At 38.1% G+C, this 24,969-nt stretch overlaps 5 protein-coding genes across 5 annotated transcripts; 3 read left to right on the top strand and 2 right to left on the bottom strand.

Annotated features, from left to right (window-relative positions):
- The first annotated feature begins 1,213 nt into the window (after positions 1-1,213).
- ccl25a (chemokine (C-C motif) ligand 25a) lies at positions 1,214-3,370 on the top strand. The gene is made up of 5 exons (XM_026313876.1): positions 1,214-1,270; positions 1,873-1,958; positions 2,242-2,359; positions 2,491-2,608; positions 2,831-3,370. Exons 2-5 carry the CDS (start codon positions 1,895-1,897, stop codon positions 2,858-2,860), a joined length of 330 nt encoding a protein of 109 aa, XP_026169661.1. The 5' UTR covers positions 1,214-1,270; positions 1,873-1,894; the 3' UTR covers positions 2,861-3,370.
- Positions 3,371-7,056: 3,686 nt separating this feature from the next.
- Positions 7,057-9,848, bottom strand: LOC113134718 (serine/threonine-protein kinase NIM1-like). Its single transcript, XM_026314212.1, has 4 exons — positions 9,782-9,848; positions 9,355-9,630; positions 8,030-8,298; positions 7,057-7,812 (listed from the first exon to the last, which is right to left on the bottom strand). The coding sequence occupies exons 1-4, from the start codon at positions 9,846-9,848 to the stop codon at positions 7,057-7,059; spliced, it is 1,368 nt and encodes a 455-aa protein (XP_026169997.1).
- A 2,571-nt stretch (positions 9,849-12,419) lies between these two features.
- pnhd (pinhead) lies at positions 12,420-16,672 on the top strand. Its single transcript, XM_026313412.1, has 7 exons — positions 12,420-12,471; positions 12,974-13,069; positions 13,355-13,494; positions 13,806-14,082; positions 14,722-14,903; positions 15,800-15,858; positions 16,522-16,672. The coding sequence occupies exons 1-7, from the start codon at positions 12,420-12,422 to the stop codon at positions 16,670-16,672; spliced, it is 957 nt and encodes a 318-aa protein (XP_026169197.1).
- A 1,794-nt stretch (positions 16,673-18,466) lies between these two features.
- admp (anti-dorsalizing morphogenic protein) lies at positions 18,467-20,041 on the top strand. Its single transcript, XM_026312919.1, has 5 exons — positions 18,467-18,761; positions 18,865-19,001; positions 19,109-19,231; positions 19,322-19,520; positions 19,620-20,041. Exons 1-5 carry the CDS (start codon positions 18,467-18,469, stop codon positions 20,039-20,041), a joined length of 1,176 nt encoding a protein of 391 aa, XP_026168704.1.
- A 667-nt stretch (positions 20,042-20,708) lies between these two features.
- Positions 20,709-24,902, bottom strand: LOC113133897 (excitatory amino acid transporter 1-like). The gene is made up of 11 exons (XM_026312918.1): positions 24,566-24,902; positions 24,232-24,450; positions 23,860-23,997; positions 22,954-23,161; positions 22,828-22,870; positions 22,668-22,725; positions 22,378-22,552; positions 21,946-22,179; positions 21,606-21,800; positions 21,273-21,407; positions 20,709-20,989 (listed from the first exon to the last, which is right to left on the bottom strand). Exons 2-11 carry the CDS (start codon positions 24,416-24,418, stop codon positions 20,788-20,790), a joined length of 1,575 nt encoding a protein of 524 aa, XP_026168703.1. The 5' UTR covers positions 24,419-24,450; positions 24,566-24,902; the 3' UTR covers positions 20,709-20,787.
- Between the last annotated feature and the right edge of the window lie 67 nt (positions 24,903-24,969).

Here is a 24,969-nt window from a genome sequence, read left to right as displayed (position 1 = left end):
TGAAGAATACAGCAAAAACATACAGCAGTCAGTTTCACAAGGGAATATAAACGTTCATGCCATGAATTAACAGGCATTACACATACACTGCATTAAAAAGTAATCAGTAATCATATATAATTAGCATTGTGGAAAGATATGACTAATGACTTATGAACATGTTATTTCTTCTCTCCCATCAACTCCAAGGGTCAAAACACACTTCTTAGATTTTCAGTTGTCTTGCCATGTGAACTATATTGATCCTGAGATTACAGCCTTTATGGACTGATAAAACTTTGCTGAGAACTTCCATCCACAAATAAAAGTAAATGAGCAACACCTTCACCTTTATTCTGTTCAACAAAAAGTGTTCAGTGGGTGACATGCAGTGTTCATGTTATGCTTAAAAGGATGAACAGGAGCTGTGAACAACATAAATAATACAAAGGATATTGGGCAATATTGTTGATTTGTACTGTGTTTAAAAACAAACAGCTGCGAATTTGTGGTAGGTGTTATTTCTGTTTGTGCACCACAAACATGCTTCATATTATCAAATGAAAGAACTTTGCATTATTTGTGAATGTGTTACAGTGCATTGGTTGTGTAGTACCTGCTTTATTACATAAAAGCATATTTAATGAGATGAAATGGCTCACAAAACAAAAATATTTAACTTTATTACGTTTCCAAGTGCAAGATGTGAGAACACATTGTGTAAGAATTCATCAGTAGTTATGAAAGACCAGGTATTTCTCAATATGTACCTGTCAGAGTAAGGGGATATTAAAACCTTCAAGAATATCCAGTTACTACCTCAGGCAGCATGGGAGTTAATGTTATGTTAAAAAAATATTTCCTATTTCTAAATCTGAACGTTAACTGACAAAGACATATAAGAAGCAGCATCCTTGCACCTCCGTTCATATGCATACTATTTATTCCTTAAGAATTCTCGTCTTGTTGCTAATTGAGGAGATTACACTCAACTGTGGATTTCCTCACTAACCAAGCTTCTATCACCAGGTTACATGCCACACAAAAGTCTCATCTATCATCTGTCTTTGTCTATCATGAAAACTTAAGGTAAAGCCTAAAATCCCACTTCTATTTTGGTTGAAATAAAAAACGAAAAAAGAAAGAAAGATGATCTGAGGTGCAAAGGTTAGTTCATTTATGGAAATATGATCCCTGGCAAAATGCCCCTGAGTGCTGTATAAGAGCACCTTGCCTCTACAGGTTGATAGACACAAGAAGCGAGCTACAAACCACATCAGGAGCATTGCAGGTGAGTAACATGCAATCCTAATACACAGGTAGTACACTCTATGTTTAGCACGTTTACATCACCATGATCTAAATGTAGCCACATGTAGCTAGAAGGTTAAGTTTCATCCACAGTCACTGGCCAGATTGATTATAATTAAGATTTTAACTGATCTAAAGTATAGGACAAAGATTTAATAGAGATATAAGACATTTCTTAAATCAGAGAAATGCAATAAAAAAGGTTTCAAAACAAAAAGACTAAGAAAAACTAAACAGAAGAAAACTTTTTAAATTAAACCATTAAACACAACTGTTTTTGAACCATGATTGTTTTCATTTAGTAGGTACTTTATAGCAGTTCTAAATTCAGTTTTATAGCATTTCTTTATAGCATCTTTAGAGAATCATGGCATTAAAACGAGTTTTGGAGTTCAACGATTTAGTTGACACAGACAGGTAACACATATGCACAGAGAGCCAGGGCAAAATATTTGCTCAAGGTTCAAGGTTTCAAATGTGAATAGGGAAAGGCGTGGAAGTAGCAGTGGTAAAGTAATCACGGAGTGATAAGGCTGATTGCAGGTACAGATATTAATTCTTTGACTCATCTGGCTTTTTCAGAGTTGCAACTACAGACTGCACCATGCAGTTCAACACGCTGTTCTTTCTGCTGAGCCTGTCTTGTCTCTATCTGGCACTGGCACATGGTAAGCAACTTTAAAAGAATAGCCAGTAGGGTTACATATGCAGCACACAGTAGAGATAAAATGAGGGTCAGTGAGGCTGGTTTATTGTCTGTGTAGGCAAATGTGGTCTTGTGGTGTCCAAATTGCTTTTTTCACTATCTTCAGATTGTGAAAATCCTTTTTCACTGATGATCTTGATTATCTTGCCTATGTTGTGCATGTTATTTTCATTGAAATGATCATGGACGCATTGGATAGTACTGGATTTCTGACTTTATTTAACTGGATTTCTGATTCTTTTTAGAATCCTATGAGGACTGCTGTCTGAAACATGTGAAAGAATTGAACATGAACACTAGAAAACATGCGGTAATGTACAGACAGCAGGAGACAGATGGAGCCTGCAACATCCCTGCTATAGTGTAAGTGCTCATGCATATACAATAAAAACTAATTTAAAAAGTCTTCCTGAGCGCGTAGTAGTTTTTATTTTAAGCTAAGTTTTCTGTCATTACCACTGAAGATAATTATGTTTGTATTCATTTTCCTTTAGCTTCATCATGAGGAAGGGGCGTGTTTTTTGTGCAAACCCCAGAGAGAATTGGGTCATTGACCTGATGAAGACTATTGACAATAAAGCCAAGAACAGGAAAAACAAACCATCCAGGAAGGTGGGTCTGTCTTTATGATGTTTAGTGTTTTTTCATGTTGTTTCTGATATAAACTGTTATTCTATAATATTAAATTAAATATAATCATAGACAGATCCATTTAAAACTAAACATTAAACATTAGTGCTCAGTTACAAAAAAGCGATTTCTGCAGGTGGGGCCTGAGGATTTGATCGTGAATTTAAAAACTCATATTCAAATTGATGTCTTAATTCTTCACAGCACCATTCACAATTGCCAAGGAGAGGCTGAAGGCGACTGCCTGCATCGGTGTCATTTGTCTTTTCACCCTCTGGGGAATTGTACCTTCAAACAACCTGATTTTTATGGTGGTTTTATGATGTCTTACTGTAAGGCAGACACAGAGGCTGGCCAAGACATTCCTGGAGCACTACTTTTGCTTTCTCTCTGCACTAAGATAAAGGTCAAAAGCTTGTGTTGAATAAAGACAACACCTTGTTTGGACTCCTGATGCTGAGTGACCACCACATAATACACATAACTGCTTTAAGTAGCAAAGTGGCTATATTTGTGACCTTTTTCTTGCCTTTTGAGACATCTGATATTCAACAAGCTGCTTAATTAAATAAATGGTGATGGAGCATAAATTGTGACAATATGCATAATATTTAGAATATTCTTGTACGATGTCTCCAGATATCCAAATGTAAATGACTTTTAGTAATGTGTGTCATATGAATTGAGAAGCTCATGTCTTGATTTCTAGATGGATTAAGCATCTTTTCATGCGTTTTATATATAGTTTTTTTTTTTTTTTACAATATACATATGTGTTTGCATAAAAACAATATTAAAATAAACTTGCTTATCACATTCTCTTCAGTGTTGCTTTTATATACACATATACATATTTATCCTCATAATATTTCCTGATGCAGTCATCAGTCCTGACTCACATTTGGTAACCAGCAGATATGTAATTATTTCTTCTGCTGGTTCTGGTAATGAGGTTAATAGTTTGAATGTTTTAAACCTGATTTAAATCCTAACTAGGGACAGGGGCTGTGAATTAGTGTTAGCTAGACTATATACATCCTATATACATTTTCATCTTTTGCGCTACATAGCTGTATCTCATAATGTTTATCTGTATGGGGCCTTAAACAAATAGAACATGAATCCAGAACTACAATTTCTACTACCAAACACTGCCACGTAACACCAATTTGAACCCCTTTTTGATATGGGCAGATAGAGCCATTTCTAGTAAATATAAGGATTGTAGTGTCACATTGACCACTTTATACCGTGGTAATTAAATATAATCTTTTCTTCTGCGCTATACATACATGGCTCTATAAAACAGTTACTTTAAATAACTTTTTTAAATGCTAGAATTTGAGATGATGTTTCACTTTAAGCACTTATTTTCGAGCTATTCCCAAATTACTGTGATCCATGAATTATACAGTTGTTCATTGTTCCTGTTTGTGCACTAAAATTGTGGGTTATATATTTCTTGAAAAAAAAAAATCTTATTTTCCTGCTCTTTGTCCAGTTCATCCTGGGATATGATCCATGGATGGATGAATACTATTACGACTATTACTATTATATTTTTTAATTCTTATAATGCAATTTAAAATTTTTACCACCCATCAGGATTCCAACTGCAGTTGATTTACTTTGCACAGGATGCTCAACTAATTAGATCCAACAAATCAAACCAGAAAAATTAAAAAGTCACAGCAAATTATCTGCAGAAAGAAAGCCAGTACACATAAAACTTCAATGAGACTATCTGTGAATATGATGTGCTGATTTCCAAGCAATAGCAGGCTGTATGATCTGACAGGGAGCTCATTAATCCCTGCATATCACACATGTATGTCCATGGGCATTCACAAGAACTGCTGGGACATGCATCTGATAAAATCTCACTGTGAGTAACACAGTGTTTGACTTTGCTGTCGGTGGAGATTGATGACTTCCACACACTGGGGCCCTGCAGAAGCTTCGTCTTGCAGATAGTAAAATGTTTGTTAAAACTATGCCTCATTGTCAGAAATTACAAGCCTGTGCACCACGGTGTATTAACTATCTGATGTTTGTTGATTAAAGGAAAGTATGGACTTGTCTTCTCGGCATATGAACACGTGAATAACAGTTAAGCGTGACAGGATTGCTGTTAAAAAAAAGTAGGGCACCCAACATTAAAAAGCAGAGAATCATTCATGCATGCAGGTGAAGTATTTGTTTTAATAGGATGCCAAATTAGCCCAAAGGCAGAGGTGATAGATAACCTAATACATAACAATTACCAAGACATTAATGGAAAATCCAGTATTGATGGACATCCAAAATTACATTATGACTAATAGATGTCCCACCTTCAAAGGTTGAAGAATTGGGTAGCAGCTTGAAAAAGATTTTAGTGCTGAGACTTTGTTTCTTCATGTTTATATCATAACACTACTGACAAATGTGCTGCTTTTTGATTTTGCATGCATGGGTAGAAAGAAATGGCTGGTTGGTTTTCTGAGCAATGTTAGTTTTCTTTTTTTCAAGGGGAAAAAACATGAAGGTAGAGAAAAGAATACAGTTGACATCATAAATTTATACACCCTTGTACAATTTGAGAAATAATCACACAGAAAACATTTCTTTAAATGCTTGTGCCAGTGTTCAGATACTCTTATTAATTGCAGTTGTCATTGTGATTTTAAAAAGGCAGGCACATGTTCTGCATTTTCAGTTATATTTTCCAAAAAATGGCCTGTATTTCTTAAATTTTACCAATAGCATGTAATATTACTTTACACTGAAACATGTGAGGAATTACGGGAAATGATACACTTAAATATATAAACCAGAAGAGGAAATTAGGTTATAAACTGCATGGGAAACTTTGAACAAGAAAATGAAAGCAATAAAGCAATAAAAGTCACAGCACAGACTTGCCAGTTGCCAGTTTCACATAAAAAGACTGAAATTCATGTTAACAGAAGCCTATGCAAGTTTGGTTCCAAAGATTGACATGATGGAAATAAAATCCTGGTTCCTATGAGAGTATAGAAAGCGCAACAAAATATAAAAGATGAAAGGAGCCATAAAACATCGCACACCACAAAGTAATTTGGAAATGACACTTAATTTATTGCTATAATATTTTATGCTGTTTTACCTAACTCCAAAAACTGTCATAATAGCTTTCTTTCATCAACAGCATGAACTGTATTTACAGCATTATAAATAATTGCTTGCCCTCCTATTGGGGCAGCATATGACAAAAATACTTTGCAGCACCATGAATGCAGTAACTTGATTTTTAATAGCCAATTATTTATCTTTAATTTTGGTTTATTTGTTGTTTACTGAAAGTTTGTCAACTAAATTTTTTCTGTAAAGCTAATTGCTCCTCAGCATGTATGAAAACACATTTTCTGCAATTATAAAGGACACAAAAATATCTCTGAAATAAAAATATTAATGAAAAAGGAAAACTATTAAAATTTCACTTGAATTTTGCCACAGCTGTATATGGATGAAAAACCAAAAAATAATATTTAACTAGTATTGTAAGTGTCTGATTCTTGTAGTCAGTCTGATCGTTTATCTTTTCCTCTTTGATATTTAACTCTAAAAAAACTTTATCTGCTTCACTGAGAGGAATCTTTAGGTTATTTTCAATGCTGAAGTGAAATTTCTTTTATGCTCAGTTGATTTCCATAAACTGATATGATGTTATCTGTAGTGGGCATAAGAGGTGCCAAGTATGGTCACATATTACGCCACATTCTTTTACAGTGACTTGCATTAGCATTAGAGCAGAGCACCCATTCACAGCCAGATTCAAAACTGAAACCCAGGTTTGTCCCGTTAGCTTTGCTATAAAAGCAGCTAAATTAATAAAGGAATAGTTCAACATTTTAGGAGTAATGCTTAATCACCTGCTTTCTGAAAATTACATGAAAACATTTTCAATTCTCTATGTTAACTATACAGCTGCAGCCAGGAAGCATGAGCTTAGCTTAGCATGAAGTCTATAAGTAAAGAGAAACAACTAAAGTTTGAAAAGTAGGGCTACAGGCACATTTAGTTAGCAGGCTATGTTTGGTTTGTTTAATTATTTCTTAACGATAAAGGGTTTATATGTGTAGCATCTCAGCTGGTAGCCTCTCAACCTCACTGCGACAACAAGACTCCGAGATGCTACTGTGTTCAACTGTTGTTCTGTAGCTTCCACCTAAAATATTTGATATTACTGTTGGTGCAGGGGAAACAGGAGTAAGCTTCTTTCTTTCATTTTACCTTTGGACAACAAGAAGATGAGCAGTTCTTTCCTGCTGATTCCAGTCTTTCGGCTAGGTTAGGCTAAGCTCCCTACTTAACATACTTCATGAGAGTGATACCAATCTTCTCATCAAACCTATGGCCAGAAAGCAAATATGCATATTTCCCAAAATGCTGAATTATTTCAAACCGAACTACATAATGATACAGACAACAGAGTGGCGTTTGTTTAGTAGGTTGTCTGAGTCTGCTCTCCATTGGATTCTGTTCTGTAACTCTTTGGTGCGCAACTGGTTGTAGCCCAGACCTTCCACGGACCTCCTCTTTTGAATGCGATGTAGCAAAATCCGGTAAGCCCCAGTAACTGGGCTTCTCAGGTCCAGGCTGTTGTTGAGGAGATGGATCTCAGTGATGCCAAGTTCTATTAGCGCAGCCTTCACATGTAGTTCATCCGGGCTAAGGACATAGGTTGGCTCAACCAGATGTGAGGGTGTAGGGCTACAAGAGGGGTAGGCCTGGAGGAATTCAATGCCTTTCATCCAGTTGCTGGCCATGATCTGTCTAATGCTGAGGCGATCAACAGGCACTGGCCTCAAGAGGCCCTTAATGATCTCCTGGCATGATTCGGGTACATAAGAGGGAATGGCATAGGAGCCCTGCAGGATACAACACCTAAGTCTGCCTGTGTTAGCAGCTTTGAATGGCATAGTGGCAGTCACCATAAAATATAACAAAATACCAAGTGCCCAGAAATCTGCATATTGACCAACATAACCTTTGTCTTTAAACAGTTCTGGGGCTGCGTATGGTGGAGAGCCACAGAATGTGTTTAGCACTTCACTGGTGCAGCAAGACGTGCTGAAACCAAAGTCACCCACTTTAATGCAGTAAGTGCTTGTGTAGAAGACATTCTCAGCCTTCAGGTCCCTGTGGACAATATTATTATTATGCTGGAAAAAGACAAAACAAGACAAATGTTTGAGACTGTTATACATACATTCAGTTTTCTGACAGGGGAAATAGAAATTAATTAGCACAGCTCATCATAGAAGCAATGATGAGCTGTGCTAATTAATTTCTATTTCAGTGTTTTCATTATCAGGACTAATTATTCAGTAAGACAATGTACTGCTCATAATGTTCACCTAAAAGCTACTGTTGACTTACCATATGACTGACTGCAGACAGGACTTGTGAAAATACAAGTTTGCTCTCCAGTTCTGACATGCGCCCCCTGGTGCTGATATGAGAGAATAGCTCTCCTCCACTGGCATACTCCATCACCAGGTAGAGCCGTTTGAACGTCTCCACCACCTCATACAGTCTCACAATGTTGGGATGGGACAGCTTCTCCATGCAAGAGATTTCTGAGGTAAAAAGCGTCTGTGGACAATTGCCCAGACGCATCTTGTCCAGGATTTTCACTGCTACTCTTTCTGTCAGGTGAAGAAAGACGTGGGCAAAGCAGTGAGACAACAAGGAATACACTACTGCTACCTTTAATCTTCCTTATGCCACTAAATATTGTTAATCCCTGCATCCTTTATGTGTTGAACCTTAGCGTTTATCACTATTATTAGATCTAAGCCGCAGACGGTGAAAGCTGAAGCAGTATGGATTAGAGCATTGCAGGTTGATGAGCTTATCTATCATTTTCTGACATCTGGAATGACCCAGACTGGACCTACACCATGTAATATGTTGAACTGAGATGACTGAAGTATGTCTGTAAAACCATCAGTACATTACCTTCCTGATATAAAGACATTACCCATATTTGAAAAAACTCTGATGCAATGATGTTGTGATTACACATTACATTACTCTGACTGCATACAAAACCCTTGTTTTTACACTATAACAATACATAGTCATGTTTGATATTCCTATATATCCAAAACTAGCCAAAAACTATGTCTGTGCTGTAGAGCTCTGTTGTTGTCTATCATGCAGTAAAAACTTCTGAAAATACATCACATTGTAGTCTTGGGTGTCATATTTCTTCATTACAGCAACATTGCTGCTAATTTTTGTTCAGCTTCATAATACACCATCCTGCTTCCAACCATAATCACTAGAGCAGGAGGAGTCAACGCCAGTACCCCAGAGCTTGTTTTCCAATTATCACTGCCCCACCCACTGCTTATCAGCTAGATCAGGTGATCAGGTAGATCAGTCAGAAGCAGGAAGGGCGGAGATAAAATAAGTAGGGCGGTGGCTCTCGAGGACCTGGGCTGACTACTGTGCTCTAGAGCAACACATCTGCAGTGAAAATACCCACTTCAATCATAAAAGCATAGACATATTTAACTATTTTATAGTCTTTACAGAACATACAATAAAATGTCAGACTTGCACATCATCTCTGGGACCAACAAATATTTTTCAATCTTTGCATGAACTTATGGTGTGTATCTCCAGCCACATGTCATACTTTATCACTGGCGCTATGAAAAAGGGTTTAAAAAAAGACAAAGCAGGTAGTATCTTACCTTTTGTCAGGTCATGTATCCCCAGTCTAACCTGCGAGAAGTTGCCAGAGCCAATCTCCCCTCTCAGCTCATAAAGTCCCACTCGTCGGCCGAATGTCAGCTCATTCATCACCCTCTCTGAATGGGTCAGGTCATAGCACGCCTTCCCAAACACTGTACGTTGCATTGCCTTCTGCTCGTCTGTGAGGTTCTCCTTTACTTCCACCTTTTTCCCCACCTTTGGGGTCATCAGCGCGGACGTTGCTTCCTGGCGTGGAGTTGTCTTCAAGTGGGCCCCTGAGGTGGAGAACACAACCAAATGTCATATTTTAGGATGAAACAGCAATGATTTAAAATCAGTCTCAACTGACTTACATTGATTCTAATCAATGTGTTTCCAAATCATAAAATCCTTCAGTTTAAAGTTTGTGAATATGTCTGTACTCACATGTTTTTCCTTTTATGTTCTTCTTACTCCTTTCTGTGTTGATGGCACTATTCCTGTTCAAATACATCGTAGACACCAGCGGACAGAGGATTTGAAGTTTTTTTTAAATAAGCAGGTGGTAAATTACCAACAAAGCAAATCTCCACAAACCAAATCCCAAAGAAAAAAAGCTGTAAGAGTCATGCTATAATTTCAAAGCCAACTGGCTACATCAGGAAAAATGTCCAAAGATGTTTTGCTCTGAACTACTTGTCCATATGCTACTATAATACCACTTCTCTTTTTCACCAGCTCTCTCCCTTTGCTCCTGGTCTGTAATCCAGAACTACTGTCCTTTAATCCCAGAGTGCTGGACACCTCCCTCCCCAAGCAGACAATAGACAGGCTTTACAGAGGCTTTTTAACTCCTAGACATGAACCTAAAGGTGCTTGAAAAGTACATTAATAGGATTACCTCTTTGCAAAATTATTAGGGGTCAATGGGCCAAGGAAAAGCTTAAAACAGCAGTTAAAGTTGTTCAGTTTCCTGGTGTTTCCTTTGGATTAAAGTAGCGAAGTCTTCATGTATATTTTTAACATTAGTTTCTGACCATGCTTATCATATTTATTCCTATGTTTGGTGTCAGTGTGGTTTAACATTGCATTTGTCTTAAATGCATTTGCAACGTAAATACACTGCACCAAGTTAAAAATCTGTTTTAGTTGACCAGGCTACAGTGACCCAGACACAACACCAGACAGCCCACACAGACATACTGATGAGCTGTCTCTTACTTGTCACTCCCGTCAACCTCTGCTACCTAGACTGGACACAGGGATTGTCTAGCAATCATGCATAAGCTTCGTGTCCATGTCGCAAATGACTCAGTGTAATCCAATCATCACTTCAGTGATCATCTCAGCATGTGCTATGCTGAATCAAAGTGAGGAAAGATTTGCTACAGAGGTAGGAGGTTTGCATTCAAATGGGTGGTTGAGGATGAGGTGGTATTTTACTCATTTTTCAGCACAAAAACATGAATGTCACTGCTATAGGAAACACTTGCCCTACTTTATGAGAAATATAGCCAGTCAATGAGTATCAGAATTGGTGACAGACAATTACCATGCAATTTGTTATCTGAGTATTTGATAAAGATTTCGATAATATATAAAAAAATATTTTTAAAAGTGCATTTAAGCTATTTAGGGGTAAAACATAACATTCTAGGGCAGATGAGTGGCTAGAGTATTTAAACACAAATTTCAGAGGGAAATCTATATATTAAAGTAATCTCTAAAATTAACAAATAGATGCTGATTACTGTCTATAATAAAGTATGTTTTAGGTCTGAGCATAAAATCTGGGCAAAATGCAGCAGTGTTCATTAATGTGAAGATTATTATTGTTTTCTTTTTCTGTGCACTGTGGTCAGATAAAGAAGGATGAACTTTTAGTAGTAGGTGGGTTAGATTTCATTGGAGTTGTAAGTCTTATTATCAAACGCACAAAGTTGATTAAGTTGTGAGTCTCAAACTAGGATTAATTGAAGAGTGAGTCTATTTCATGTTTTTAATAATAACATTAATAGTATGAATAAAATTATAAGATTCTTTCCTTTATAAAAATCTTGTAAGAAAACCAACTCACTCTATAATCTACATAATTAAATCAAGTAATTACTAAGGCTGAAGCTGGCTTTCATCAGGATTATGACAGAACTGCAACAAGATTTGTTGTAACTCAATGAACTCAACAATTCAAGCTGCTGTAGGCATCACCTTAATCAAGGTGTCTGAGTGCTGTCAGCTGAACGATGATCCGTTGATCCCTGTGAAAATGAGGGGATCACATCAACACTTCAAAGAAGGACTAACTCCTTATTAAGATATAAGTGGAAGCTCAGTGAAACCCAACATTATAATAGAGCTACACCTCTTTCCTGTGATTAGGTTTTTAGAGGATTGTGTACTTAGGGTTTCCCATTTCAGATGAATACTTGATTATTAACTTTTTTTCCATTTAAACTTCATGGAAGATGCGCAAACATAAATGTTCACATCTGGAAATGTGTTTAATATACAGCATTTTATCCTAAAAGTTCACTTTTCCACTTTCTCTGAGGAGAAGTGAGATTTGATGGGAGGTCCTGAGAGGTCTGGCCATTTGGTGTCATGATGAATAAACACAAAGGTGCTGGAGTTTTCGGAAGGGGAGGCTCGGGGCCCCATGCTGACCCTGTTTATTTGTTCAGACCAGATTTTGTTTTAAGTTAGAGGTGCTAAACACCTTCCCCTGAGATAAAAGATGATTAATGCCTTTGAATGAGCGATGCTTTAATGGCTCAAGGCTACTTAAGGCACTTCATTAGGGTGAGCCTGGATCTGGTTGCCACACTCAAACCACTGGGTCCTCAGACAGCAGAAACAGAGAAGCTGTATAGATTTCCTTTGAAGTCGCCCCTGCTTTAAGAACACCATCAGGCATTCAGCATGGAAATTTGATTAGCTCTCACATTTTTGACTCCACACCACTCTGAGACTTTGTTTTTAGGTAACATCTGGGGCTGAAGCTTGATCCCATATAAATATCTGAGGCACTGGAGAGCAGAGTGACACTCAAGATCTGGCAGCTGAGGAGCAGATTCGGACTAAAGCCATGGATGTACCTCGGCCGTTCCTTCTCCTAATGTGTGTCCTCTACCTGGCCTGTGAGTACTATTTGTTATATTCTATTTTCCTGCTGCTCTTGTGACATAGATGTAGAAGCAGCTACTCACTGATCAGAGTGACACCAATCTGCTCAGATATACTTACTAATCCTTTGACTATAACATGGTAAACATGAGCAGTAGAAGAAGGTGTGATACCGGGAGGTGTGTGTGATGTGTTTGCAAGTGCAAAGTGGAGTCAAAACACTATCCTATAAAATACTGAAATATTTACAGATGAACATAATCATGCAATATACAGTGCATTTTGAGAGTGTGTTTCCCTTGGAAGGTCATTGCTGTTCATATTCATATAGTCTGGGATTAAATAACAGTAAATCAGTGCTTTTCACTGGCAAATAACCCTGAGGGATACTGATACCTGCACACTTGTGTTTTGTGGTTAATGTGTTTAATCTAATCTTTAGTTTATTTTCTTCAGTAATATGATACAAATTGAAGCTCCTGGGGCACTGATGTATGTTTGTCTTGTGTTTTCTAGTGACAGCAGTGTTGAGCAAACACATAGATCACAGAAACCTCTTCACACAGAGAGTATGCTGCAAAAGACAGAGCCACTTTGTGTATATTGGACAAGGTAAAGCACTACAGTCTATAATATGTTCAGTAACTCTTCCTTCACTGCATGTTTTTTAAAATTTTTATTTTATTTTAATTTGTTTTGTTTGTTTTTGGTGTGCAACAAATCTGTCTCTATACCTTTTATAAAAGTCCAGAAAAACTATTATGTCTTCTCATATTCTACTGAGCACTTGTTCAACATGTTGGGAAAGTCAAAGGCTAAAGAAACTGCTTATATCAATAACTACATTTTATGGATTATCAGTACCTGCCGATTGAAATCCAGTGTTTTGTTTCTCAGACATCTCGGGGAATCCTGTCAGTGTAGATGTGGGAATGTGCAGGTCACACTGTGGGGGAGCATCCAGACCCTCACATGAGACTGTTCAGCAGGACTACTCAAAACACTCATCAATGCTGGAATTCCTCAGGAGCAAAAAAGTAAGCGACGTTTCCTTACGTGGCCACAAGGTTGCGCTGTAGCTTTGTGATGGTCTGTCAAGCACCAAAACATCACATACTTGATAATTAATGAAGTTCTCATTTTGACATCACAACGAATATGTTATTTAAATATCAAAATATGATTAATATTTTTAAGATAAAAACTCTAAACCATGAACTCTAACCACAAACTGCCAGTAGGATATAAAAAAAACTTGCACCACTTTCTGAAAAACGCACATAATCACAGAAACATGTTTTGACTTGTCTGACCCAGACAATAAATTACTTCTCTCACCTTACAAAAGATGAGGACGCGGGGGCCACTGGCTCCAGAGAGCTCGGAGGCGCTGAACCAGCTGCCCTCCTGTGGGATGAACCAGGTGTGCGAGCCAACAGGAATGCGAGTGGACCGGGTGCTCCTGCTGGAAGGACCCCGGGAGGTGGAGGTCATCGAGGAGTGCCACTGTGAGATCAAGCTGAGCCATTGCATCCGAGTCCCCGCGCTGAGGACGTATTACTCCGAGACACCATATGAGACGGTAATCGACGTGGGAGGATGCTCCAAGGCCAAAGGTTCTCCAGGTTGGTGGTCATTGCACAGTCCTGCTTAAACCAATAATAAACAAAAGAGAAAAAGCTGCTAAGATGAACAGAGAACAGGTCATCAAATGCAAAACGCACAGAAACATAAGAAACAACAGAAGCATAAGAGGCTTATGAGTCATTCAGCGTTATAAATAAACAGAGGCGGGTCCCTCTACAGTGTTTTAATAAATAATAATAATAATAATACTGGTACAGTCTGTTATCAAAGATGTACTATTTCCACTATGACATGGGAGATTTTTCCAGATATTTTATTGGATATGAGTGAAATGACTTAAAATACCATAAAACAAACCTCTGAGTGTAGTATTTTGTTTAAGAAATGTCTGAAAGTGCATTATTTTACTGGTTTCACTAAAAGAGAAATAGAGGTGAAGTTTGCTACTATCATACTGATAAAGTTATTGATGAAGTTTTATTTTATTATAGTCTATTTGAAAATATAAATCCCTTTTACACCCTGGTGTTCAAAAAGTACTGATGTAAACAATGAGCAGCAGAAAAATAGAAAAATAAAAAGTTATAAAGTTGTCTAGTGTTTTTTTTTTTAAAAGGCATTTCAAACTTTGGATCACAGATTATAACTTTAACATTTTCTGTGTTAATCATTCACAGAGGGATTCTCCTGTGTCCCCACTAAGTTTGACCCAGTCTTGGTTGACACCCCCAACAAAGTGGACCTCATCCAGACTGTAGCGGCCTGTGAACTGAAAGAAAGCTGCTACAGGGTCCCATATGTGGAGTATTACTATGAAACAGTCCACCATGCATATGGAGTCAAAGAGGAGAGGCTCAAAGTAAGTGTAAACTCAATACATCAGTACTAAAACGCTCTCTTCTAACAGTGTTCATCCACAAGTAAAACCTAAACCTTGTTTCTTCTGTGATTAGCGTAGTATATTTAACATCAGAAGAGGGATTCGTTTGTGATGCTGGTTTGACACTCTCTAGAGGAAGTGGGGTCAGGTTGGGTGCCAGACAGTAATGAAGTGTCTTTATTCATCAGACGTGTGTGGAAGACAGCACTTAATCAGCCTAATCCACTGCACAGTAACTGGCACCGCACATCCTGAGGTGAATGACTTCAGGATGTGTTGCATGTTTATTCATTGCAACCTACAACAATACCTGTGGCAAAGTAGCAGATTGGATTTGGTTGAAGCAGGAATTTCTGACACAACTTCACCTACTGGAAAAAAGAAACATGGCTATTAAGGCCAAAGGTCCTCCAACTTAGTGGAAAGAAAACCTCTTTTGTGAGATCAAGGTAGTGACCTTCATCAGGATCCTCAAAAAACATTACAAAGAAGCTTTATTTCAATCCAACTGTATTGTTTTTATAGGAAAATCAATTTAGAAATGATATAAAAACTCTTTTAAAGGAACCTCCAAAAACTACATACACAACCTCCACAGTACCACAGCAATAAGTCTTAATTTGCGATTTTCTCTTCACAGTTTTTTGGGGTTGATGGAGATTATTTAAGTTGAATTCCTAGATACAGCCTTGGTCGTCTGTTGTGCCTCTGCACCAAAAGTGTGAGTGGAGTGCAAACACAAATGGCCCCTGCAGGTGTCGAATCAAAGCAGTTAATATGCTAAACAGAAGACAGACCTCCCAACCCAACTCAGTCAATATGTGTGGCCAGCTGTGAGCTGATTGCCCTCTCTCTATTTTGCTAATTTTCCACAGGAAATAGATGTGGGCAGATGTTTGGGAGGGTGCACAACAGGAAACCGATGCCTTCTCAGGTAAGTATGAACACAGCTGCTAGATGCACACACACCTCCTCCTCTCATAACAATTGCCTGTGAGCTCTGACACCTTCTACCATGAGCATGTGGGCCATTTTAGGTTTATCCCTACACCAAATGATCCTTTTATACCTTCTGCTCTAGTTTTGAGTGGCAGAACAATGTAATTGTCAGTTAAGAAAAAGATGCCAACAATCCATATTCATCAATACAACACTGCACTTTCATTTTTTGGTTGAAGCACGAATACAAAGTTCATCTAGAAATGTATTTAACCCCTTATCATACAGTTTTGTCCTTTTATTTCCATCAAAGTTTCTAAAATATTTTTTCACGCTAACATAACTCTAAACATTCAGTATCAACATATTCCAGCACTTCATTGAAGCTACATAATATTAATGACCTCATGTTTTTAAAACTGCACCATTTTATCAAATGTATATATTCTAGATGTATCATGTCCTTATTTTAGACTCACTGACTGGCCTTATTTATAATTTTTTAGAAACTTTCAGCTCAAAATCTGAAGTTTTATGTCCTTGTAGTTTAGTTGTCCAGTTGACATTTTTTCAGTAGAAGGTGTTTTTGTTGACATAAAGTGGAAAACATGTTTAATAGAGAGGACAAACTAATGATGTGTTCATTTTCTGTCTACAGGAGTCCATCAGACCCAGAAATTTGCCACTTGTGGACTGAAAGACAGTCCAGCTCCTGTACTCCTCAAAGCTATGAGAGCCACAGCTTTGTCAACCAGCATGGGCAGATTCGCACTGTCCTCTCCATCACTTCCTGCCTTTGCCAAAAGTGAACATGACGCCCCCTGCTGGAAAACAACTTCCAAGACCTGTGATACCTATAAAGTTTGATTTATAGTTGTGCAGCCCACTGGACCAAATAGTATCTGTCACCTAAGACCTTTCTACCCTAAAGTATTATTGTATTATATGTAATATATGTAAAAATGATAATTTTGTAAATAAATTTAATACCATAACCATCTGTGATGACTTACCATTACACCATTGTACAACATAATAGCTCCAGGACATATGTTGTCAATCTGTTTCAACCTACCACATTACACAGAAAATAGAAACACTTTAGAAATTTTAGAGCTAAAAAAAATATTCAGTGTCATTTATATGAATATATATACATATATATGTATATGTATAATTTGTATGTGAATATTTAACCTTTTCTAGTTCAGAAAATAATGAACAAGCAATTATTGGCAGGACAACATGCAACATGTCTATGAATTAATTAAATATATTTTAAATCAATGTGACGTTTTAAAGGAATAGAATTGAGCTTTGAAAGCTGCAAACAAAAAGCAGACCAACTTTGCAAATGCCCGGAAAATGCGTGTAGTTAATAGCTGATATAAGCTTGTGAAGCAACACTCTTCTGTCAGTTTTCTGTCATTTAAAGAGAAGAAGTTTTATGGTTTGCTTGCAAGGTGTGATTTTTTTTTTTAAAAAAAGCTTTGATCTCATCAGAGTTTAGAAAGCTCGGGGAACCAAGCTTTTTTCAGGCTCAAGCTGTGTTTTGTTTGTGCGTAATTGTGCGTAATGATCAAAGGCACCAAATGGCTCAGTGCGCCTTTTCTGGATCTGTTGAAATGTTGTTGGTTTAAGAAAAAAACAAGGTTTAAAGAATAACTTCCATTAAAATGTTTGTGCTTGGGGATATTAATAATTAGGAAACTTATTTATTCACATCCGCATCTGCAGTGGTAAAGACTGCTGCACCACAACTCTAAAATTCTGCTCAGACCATTGTCAGTATGATCTAAAACTATCCTTTAGGGATTTCACGCAGTAAACTATAGTTGGAAATGGCTACTTATATCAATAAGCTGTAGATTGAATTAGGAAAATGAAAAAATGAACGTTCGCCTCTGGAAGTCACAAGAACCTTTTAGCGCCGCAGCAGTCACTGCAGGATTGTATTTGTTTTAAAAATAAAAGTGCGAATTTGGTGATTATCCAGCTGTAACTGGATAAGCAGTTATGTAAATATGACGACGTGTAGTCAGCGACACCCGTTTCTTTATCGACGTAATTGGTTCCCACCTAAGACACTGGTCCCATTATTCCAAATTAATGGATTCATTCAGTCTCAGTTAACCACTCAGGGCTATGGCACTTCCTCAAAAGATCAGCTCCAAGTTGATTCTGTGCCACAGCTTTAATTTTTTCCTACTCTAAAATGATATATGAGAAGACAAATATATTCCACAACAACATACTCACTGGATTTGAAATCTGGATGTTTTTCAAAGACTAAATTTAATTTCTTTGACACGTTATTGCCAGACATATAGACAATGGGCTTGAATAAAATCTACAACTGGGTTCACACCTCGTTAACACTGCCATTAGTCTCCCTTTACATTCGCTGATTGGTGATTTACATTTGCGACCAAATAGCATCAGTACAGCTGTTTACCAAGGCTTTGGGGCTCTAACGAGTGAACGCGGGCATTTGATATAAAAGTCGAGCTTCTAGGACCCTGCAGTCAGTCCAACTCCAGGTTGCAGGCTGGTTGAGTGGTTTGAGGACACCGATGGACAAGGAATCTACCTACGCTTCAGAGATGTTGATGATTGTGATCAGCATCGCCACTTTAGTGTGCACCGCCTCTGCACGGCCTTCATTCAACTACCTACAGAATCGTTTCAGCGCCGAGAATGAATCGGAGGAGGTGCGTTCAGCTGCCATTAAGAGGCTTTTGGAGGTTTTCGGGATGGATGACCCTCCTTCTATCCATGGACACAAGCAGCCACCTCAGTACATGCTTGATCTGTACAACACGGTTGCTGATGTGGACGGTGTGACCAAGGACCCCAATCTTCTGGAGGGGAACACTGTCCGCAGTTTCTTTGATAAAAGTAAGACCGGATTGAGGCCTGTGTGCACTTTCATGTGGTCAATGTGAAGGATGAACCGTAGTCGCGTATATTTTGGTGTCTAATTATACAATTTCACTTGCAGTGCGCAGCGAACAGGTGGAGTTTAGTTTCAATTTGTCCACGGTGGCAAAAACCGAGAAGATTCTCACTGCAGAGCTTCATCTTTTCAAGATGCGACCTCAGGCAGCTCTGACATTCAACAGACACCATTTCTGCCAGGTATGTGCGCCCTAAAACACACTCTAAGTTGCTGTGGTCTATACTAAAAAGACACACAGTGAATACATCTCTGATCTGGACATTAACATTCATTCTGTTCCATTCAGGTTAGTGTTTATCAGCTGCTTGACACCATCAAAACTAACAATACACAAGAGAAGAAGCTGCTGTCTTCTCGGCTCATCCCAGTCCACACTAGTGGTTGGGAAGTATTCACCATCACACAAGCAGTAAGTATCCACTTCTCTTCAAGGCACTAACAAACTGCTGAAGGCAAATACTGAACAGTTCATTTCAACTGACCGAGTCTCTTCATGAAGGTTCGCTCATGGATGGTGGATGAAGGTAGTAACCTGGGGCTCCATGTGGTGGTTCGGACCCTGGGAGGAAGTCAGATGGATATGAAACTCATCCGATTTGCTTCAGGACGCAACAACCACCAGAGCAAGCAGCCCATGTTGGTACTCTTCACTGATGATGGTCGACGCTCTACTACTCTCGAAAGCACAGGTGAGATTTATTAATAGTGTTAACTGTAATGTTTTACATTTGGGGGATCTACTATATGACAAAGTATAAAATACAGTGTTTCTAACAAAATGCTCTCCTTTTCTCCACCCAATCATACCACAGCCACTTCCAACCTGCCCCAGGCCCCAATGTCAGGCTTATCCTCCCGTGGCACCCGCTCCCTGGACTCCAGTGAGGAGGAAGGTGTCTCTATGCCCTGTCAACGCCTGCCCCTGTACGTTGACTTTGAGGAAATCGGCTGGTCAGGCTGGATTGTCTCTCCCAGGGGATACAATGCTTATCACTGCAAAGGCTCCTGTCCCTTTCCTCTGGGGCAGAACATGAGGCCAACTAACCATGCCACTGTCCAGTCCATCATCAATGCCCTGAAGCTAATCAAAGGCGTTGAGACACCGTGCTGTGTCCCCGACAAGCTCTTCTCCATCAATTTGCTCTACTTTGATGATGATGAGAATGTCGTATTGAAACAGTATAATGACATGGTGGCTGGAAGCTGCGGCTGCCACTGACATCAACTAGCCACTGGTGCTGGGATGCACAGATATTCATTAAAAAATGCAATGTAAATTGGGTTTTGGTACACAGACAGCCAGCTGCCCTTTTTAACTCTTTTGCAACTAATTAGTAATGTGCAGAGTCCCACATTTGACATTGTAATATATGTAAATATCCATAAATTATAATATATGGCAGTGATGTAAGTGATACTGTATATCCTGGGAAAGATGTAAATGTAAATATATTATGTTTTCTGTTGTGAGTGATTATACAGTCTGAATAAATGCTGTGAACAAAATATGTGAATGTACTTACAAAAGCTTAACATATGATATTATTTCAACAGGATAGTATATTGACTGTGACAGGACGACTTGTTGGGTATTGTTACAGTAGTGGGTCAAAATTGTACTTTTTAAATTTGTAATTGCATGAATTGACCAACCTTTACAGCTCCTCTTAGAACAATTTTGCCCTACAATTTCTCCAAAAACAATGAAACTGAAAGAATGCTTACAATCTTATCTATTATACTTACAATAACTTGATTTATTAGAAATGTTACCAGCCCATTTCAGACAAAATCATAAATCTAAAAAAACATCCTTGCACATTGATATATAGTACAGGTTTTTTTTTAAAAAAACTTCTTTGCAAAATATGTGTCGAGAAAGGCTGCTAAACATTTTGGGTACGGTGCGAAAAAGCTTTTTCTTTTTGTGTTTGCCTTTATAAAATAGAATAGTAGTTTATGTCACTACTGGGGAACCTTAATTGTGCAGGAACAGCATAAAGTGAGGTTAAACCTTTGTATTGTCTCTCTGTCAGAAGGTTTCTCTGTCTTTTCTTCTGCCAAGCATTCTTCTGCAGGACTCTGAAACTTATGTCTGGAGAGATGGTGTATTACACCCACACCGAAACAGTCACACAGCACGTTGGTGGTTGTTCTCAAACGATCTCTGTCAACAAACACACAGGTAGTTCCCAGGTGACAAACTTGTTACTGCAACCACTCTCAAGTTCAGAAGCTCTAAAAAGTTGTTTCAGAATATGTTTAACTTTGTGCTATCCCCTAAAAATCTTTAAGTTTTTTACCAAGATTTAATATGTAATTATCAGTTTAATGTAGCACAATACTGTCAGTCCATACTTTAGCCTCCGTTTTGGTAGTCAGATTGCTGTTGTCACATAAACAGGTTCCACCTCACACCCTAAGCACACACGAACAGATAACACACTTACAGCATCCAGTCAACTGTGATGATAAATGAAATGCCTTCAAGGGGCAATCCCACTGACGTCAACACTATTGCCATGGATACCACACTGCCCTGTGGGATACCTGTAGCACCGATAGCTGCAACTGTGGAAGTTATACTGCAATTACATAAGAACAGTAATATTAATCAACTATACGCACGCACAGCAATGATAATTATCTAAATGTTACAGATAAAAAACAGGCACATCCTTCATTTTTAAATGCTTAAATTCCCCAAACTCCTGAAGTTTATACAGTTTTTGCTATTTATAAACAAATGATCAAACCTGTTTCCAGTCTGTTTGTGATCATACCTGATGATGATGATTTGACCCAGATCGAGATTCACATTATGAACCTGGGCGATGAATATTGAAGCTACCGCCTCATAGAGTGCTGTGCCGTCCATGGTCAAGATAGTGCCTACAGGTAGAATGAAGCGTGTCACCCGTTTGTCCATGTTGAGATTCTTCTCCAGACAGTGGATAGTGGCTGGCAAGCTCACAAAACTGTAAAAAAATCCATTTATAAAATATACAACACATTTTCTATGCACCGTCCTGTGTTATGTTTTATATTGTTCCAAGCAAGATTCATCTTTACTCAAAAGTACACAGCTGTTAAACAGTGTTGATGGCTGGAAATGCAGCTCACCTTGATGAAGTCCCAAAGGCAGTAGTGAGAGCTTGGAGGAGACCACCCATAAACCTGAAGGGGTTCTTTTGTGTTAAAATGAAATAGATGAGGGGCAGGGTCAGAAAGCTGTGGATCACTAGGCCAGTGATCACCGTGACAATATACAGGACAAGGTGGTAACCAATCACTCCAATGTCTTTCAGCCTTAAAATCTGTCCTCCAACCAAGAAGGGGATTCCTATTGGGGAATACCTGTGAGACAGAGGTGAGATACAGCACTGGTGCTGTAATATGACTGAAAATCACTGTAGAATGGCAACAGTCAGCATGTTTTTGGAGGATGATGCATTTTGATTCTGTGCTGCAGCATTTTTTTTAACTTAGCTTAGTCAGATTTCAAAATTTAAAATGACATGGTTGTTATATTCCACATCCTCATATTGTCCTTACCAGATGGCTATGCTGATCAGCTGCCTGATGGCTTTATTGAAGCAGTCAAAGAAGTCTCTCAGAGGTTTTGCCTCTTTCTCCATACTGCCCAGGATGAGGCCGAAGGCAATGCAGAAGATCAATAAACCTAAAATATTTACCCCGTCTGCAAGCTCTTGCATCTGTATTGTGTTATCTGTAAAGATCCAAGTAATACTGTCACGATGAAAAATCATTTGTGTAAAACAAAATGGACATAAATAATAGATGTTTTGTATCCAGAAGGAAGGAAGCACTCTTTTTGAACTTACTTGTCTGAGTCAAATTGACATCACTGTGACTTCTGCTTCTAGAATAAACTGTTTTATACTAAGTAGAAAAAAGAAAGCAGAGGAAAAGAAGAAAATAATCATTGTTATGATATAACATAACGAAGACAGAAATGAAATCACAACCCACTGCAGGTCTCACCTTTGTGAAACAAGCAGCCACCAGATTGGATGGAAACATGTTTCTGAAAAGAAAAAAAAAACAGTTTAGGTTAGTCTAGACTGAATGCTGACATCTATTTGGGCAGACTTCCTTTTTGACACACACCTGAGCAGATCCAGAAAGATATCCACAGTTTGCACAGCCTCTACTTTACCACCAGAGGGCACTGGGGTGTTACTGGGTGATTTCCCTGGGTGGATAAGAATGACCAGGAAGATGCCAGTGAACACAGCCATGAGGGTGGTCACTGTGTAATAGCAAAAAGTCTGGGGCCCTATTTTATCATAAGCCTTCCTGTCCACAGATGACATGCCTGAAATTAAAAGAAGTTATTTACATCTTCAGGCTGAAATAGTGATCTTGTGCCATATTGTGTGTAGGTGACATGTTCTGAAGACAGCATGTCAAAAATCTATACTGCAAAAAGTAGAAATAATCATGCTTACTCAAGAAAAGTATATTTACATAGTAAACCCATTTTTACACATAAATTTGAGCATACACCAAGTCGCTACTTCATTTACAGTAGTAAACTAAAACTAACATACAGTACTTCTAGTTGCCTATACACATGCACAAATTGAATGATCTCCAACACAACAGCCCTACAGTAAATCCTACTTCTGTGGTTTGTATGTTTAGTTTTTGGTTTCAGCTATTTGTTAGATGTTTCCTTCCCCCCAGGCAATGGGTTGGAAAAAGGTGGGGAATGCTGTTTAAACTGAACATCCGCAAGAGGTTATAACCACTGGATCAAACATTTCAGTAGCTAGGTAGGACTGATCAACAGGATGAAATGGGTATTTGTGCTTGAAAAATATCCGGAAAATATTAAAATTATGCAGACTTGAGTAAACATAGGAAAATGGGTTGCATAAGTCGTTAGAACTAGCAGTATTTAATTTGAGCTGGGTCAAACATATGCAAATATGCAACAAATGTGTGCACATGTGTGATGTAAAACCTGGGGATGTAACTCAGTATGGCACTTTTAATAAGTCAGAATCTAACCTGAGATCAGGCTCGATACAATGAGAGGAAGCGCCAGCATCTGCAGCATCCTCATCAGCAACTCTCCAGGAAAAGTGAAGTATTTAATATCCATGTCTGTCATGTTACTGGACTGCAGAGCAAACCCCATGCAGACCCCTCAGAGAAATATTACCAGAAAGTTAACATGATAGTGTGTCCTTGAAATGGCAAAAATGAATTAAAGCCAATGCATTAAAACACTGTAACATGTATGAAAACACTCTCTGAATAAATCCAGAATACAACAAAAAGTTAAAAGACAAAAAGAAAATCTAACCCTTAATAAATAACAAAGAATAAAATAAAATAAAGTTACACATAGAATGACAACATTCAAATAAAGACACTTACCGATGATGATGGAAGCCATAGTGAGAAGAACTAAAACATTTCTCCTGAGAAAACTCTTGATATGACTGTCACTGTGAGATGAAGAATCCAGGCTCTTGAGCTCTGAAGTGTCCATGTATCTCTGGGTATCTTGGACTTCTCTGTCCACGGTGCTGAGCTTTGACAGGCCGTTGAAGTTGGGAGGCATCTCTTTAATAATCTGCCTTTACACCAAGTACACTGCAGAAGAAAAGACAAGAAATTTTATATCTCAACATACCAATACAGAACATGCAAGCATAAAAATAAAACAGTAGAAAAAGATAAGAATTTACTATGTTTAAAGAAAAGATACCAAATATTGGCCAACAGAGCTGAAAAGTTCTAGATATTTCCCTTCATCTACGTATAGCGTTTGTGGTATGTATTCTTACCTGATATTCTTCACTTTTCTGTCCCTCCCCTTCCCTCGAGACATCAGTCATCCAAAGTTTGTCTTTCTGAACAAACTTGACTCAGCAAAAATACACATCATTTAAAAGTTACTCATATCATTTGCTTAAAATTGAACATAGAAATAGCACTGCGGTTTTTTTCATTTCTTTTTCATCTCAGGTTATCCTGGTAATAAAATGCACTGAGGGAGTCCTTAAGGTGGAAACAAACAAAGAGAGAATATCAATTGTGACTGGAAGCTGCTAGCGGAAGACTGACTTTAACACAAGTGTAAACAACAAGAAAAACACTTTAAAAGAACCA

This window comes from Mastacembelus armatus, chromosome 17 (assembly GCF_900324485.2).
Source record: "Mastacembelus armatus chromosome 17, fMasArm1.2, whole genome shotgun sequence".
Classification (NCBI taxonomy): Eukaryota; Metazoa; Chordata; class Actinopteri; order Synbranchiformes; family Mastacembelidae; genus Mastacembelus; species Mastacembelus armatus.
Note: the sequence above shows the minus strand (reverse complement) of the source record. Positions and strands in the feature narration are given on the sequence as shown.

What these genes read in the sequence shown, in the direction of transcription:
- ccl25a (XM_026313876.1), top strand. Translation starts at nt 1,895, where the DNA reads ATGCAGTTCAACACGCTGTTCTTTCTGCTGAGCCTGTCTTGTCTCTAT. An exon ending in CTATCTGGCACTGGCACATG is followed by an intron (nt 1,959 to 2,241) that starts GTAAGCAACTTT and finishes GATTCTTTTTAG; the next exon opens with AATCCTATGAGGACTGCTGT. An exon ending in TGCAACATCCCTGCTATAGT is followed by an intron (nt 2,360 to 2,490) that starts GTAAGTGCTCAT and finishes ATTTTCCTTTAG; the next exon opens with CTTCATCATGAGGAAGGGGC.
- LOC113134718 (XM_026314212.1), bottom strand. Translation starts at nt 9,848, where the DNA reads ATGTATTTGAACAGGAATAGTGCCATCAACACAGAAAGGAGTAAGAAG. An exon ending in GAACATAAAAGGAAAAACAT is followed by an intron (nt 9,631 to 9,781) that starts GTGAGTACAGAC and finishes TCTCCACCTCAG; the next exon opens with GGGCCCACTTGAAGACAACT. An exon ending in TGTCTGCAGTCAGTCATATG is followed by an intron (nt 7,813 to 8,029) that starts GTAAGTCAACAG and finishes GTCTTTTTCCAG; the next exon opens with CATAATAATAATATTGTCCA.
- pnhd (XM_026313412.1), top strand. Translation starts at nt 12,420, where the DNA reads ATGGATGTACCTCGGCCGTTCCTTCTCCTAATGTGTGTCCTCTACCTG. An exon ending in GTGTGTCCTCTACCTGGCCT is followed by an intron (nt 12,472 to 12,973) that starts GTGAGTACTATT and finishes TGTGTTTTCTAG; the next exon opens with TGACAGCAGTGTTGAGCAAA. An exon ending in TCAAAGAGGAGAGGCTCAAA is followed by an intron (nt 14,904 to 15,799) that starts GTAAGTGTAAAC and finishes AATTTTCCACAG; the next exon opens with GAAATAGATGTGGGCAGATG.
- admp (XM_026312919.1), top strand. Translation starts at nt 18,467, where the DNA reads ATGTTGATGATTGTGATCAGCATCGCCACTTTAGTGTGCACCGCCTCT. An exon ending in CCGCAGTTTCTTTGATAAAA is followed by an intron (nt 18,762 to 18,864) that starts GTAAGACCGGAT and finishes TTTCACTTGCAG; the next exon opens with TGCGCAGCGAACAGGTGGAG. An exon ending in TATTCACCATCACACAAGCA is followed by an intron (nt 19,232 to 19,321) that starts GTAAGTATCCAC and finishes CTCTTCATGAAG; the next exon opens with GTTCGCTCATGGATGGTGGA.
- LOC113133897 (XM_026312918.1), bottom strand. Translation starts at nt 24,418, where the DNA reads ATGCCTCCCAACTTCAACGGCCTGTCAAAGCTCAGCACCGTGGACAGA. An exon ending in TGTATCGAGCCTGATCTCAG is followed by an intron (nt 23,162 to 23,859) that starts GTTAGATTCTGA and finishes TTTTAATTTCAG; the next exon opens with GCATGTCATCTGTGGACAGG. An exon ending in GGTCAAATCATCATCATCAG is followed by an intron (nt 21,408 to 21,605) that starts GTATGATCACAA and finishes ATGTAATTGCAG; the next exon opens with TATAACTTCCACAGTTGCAG.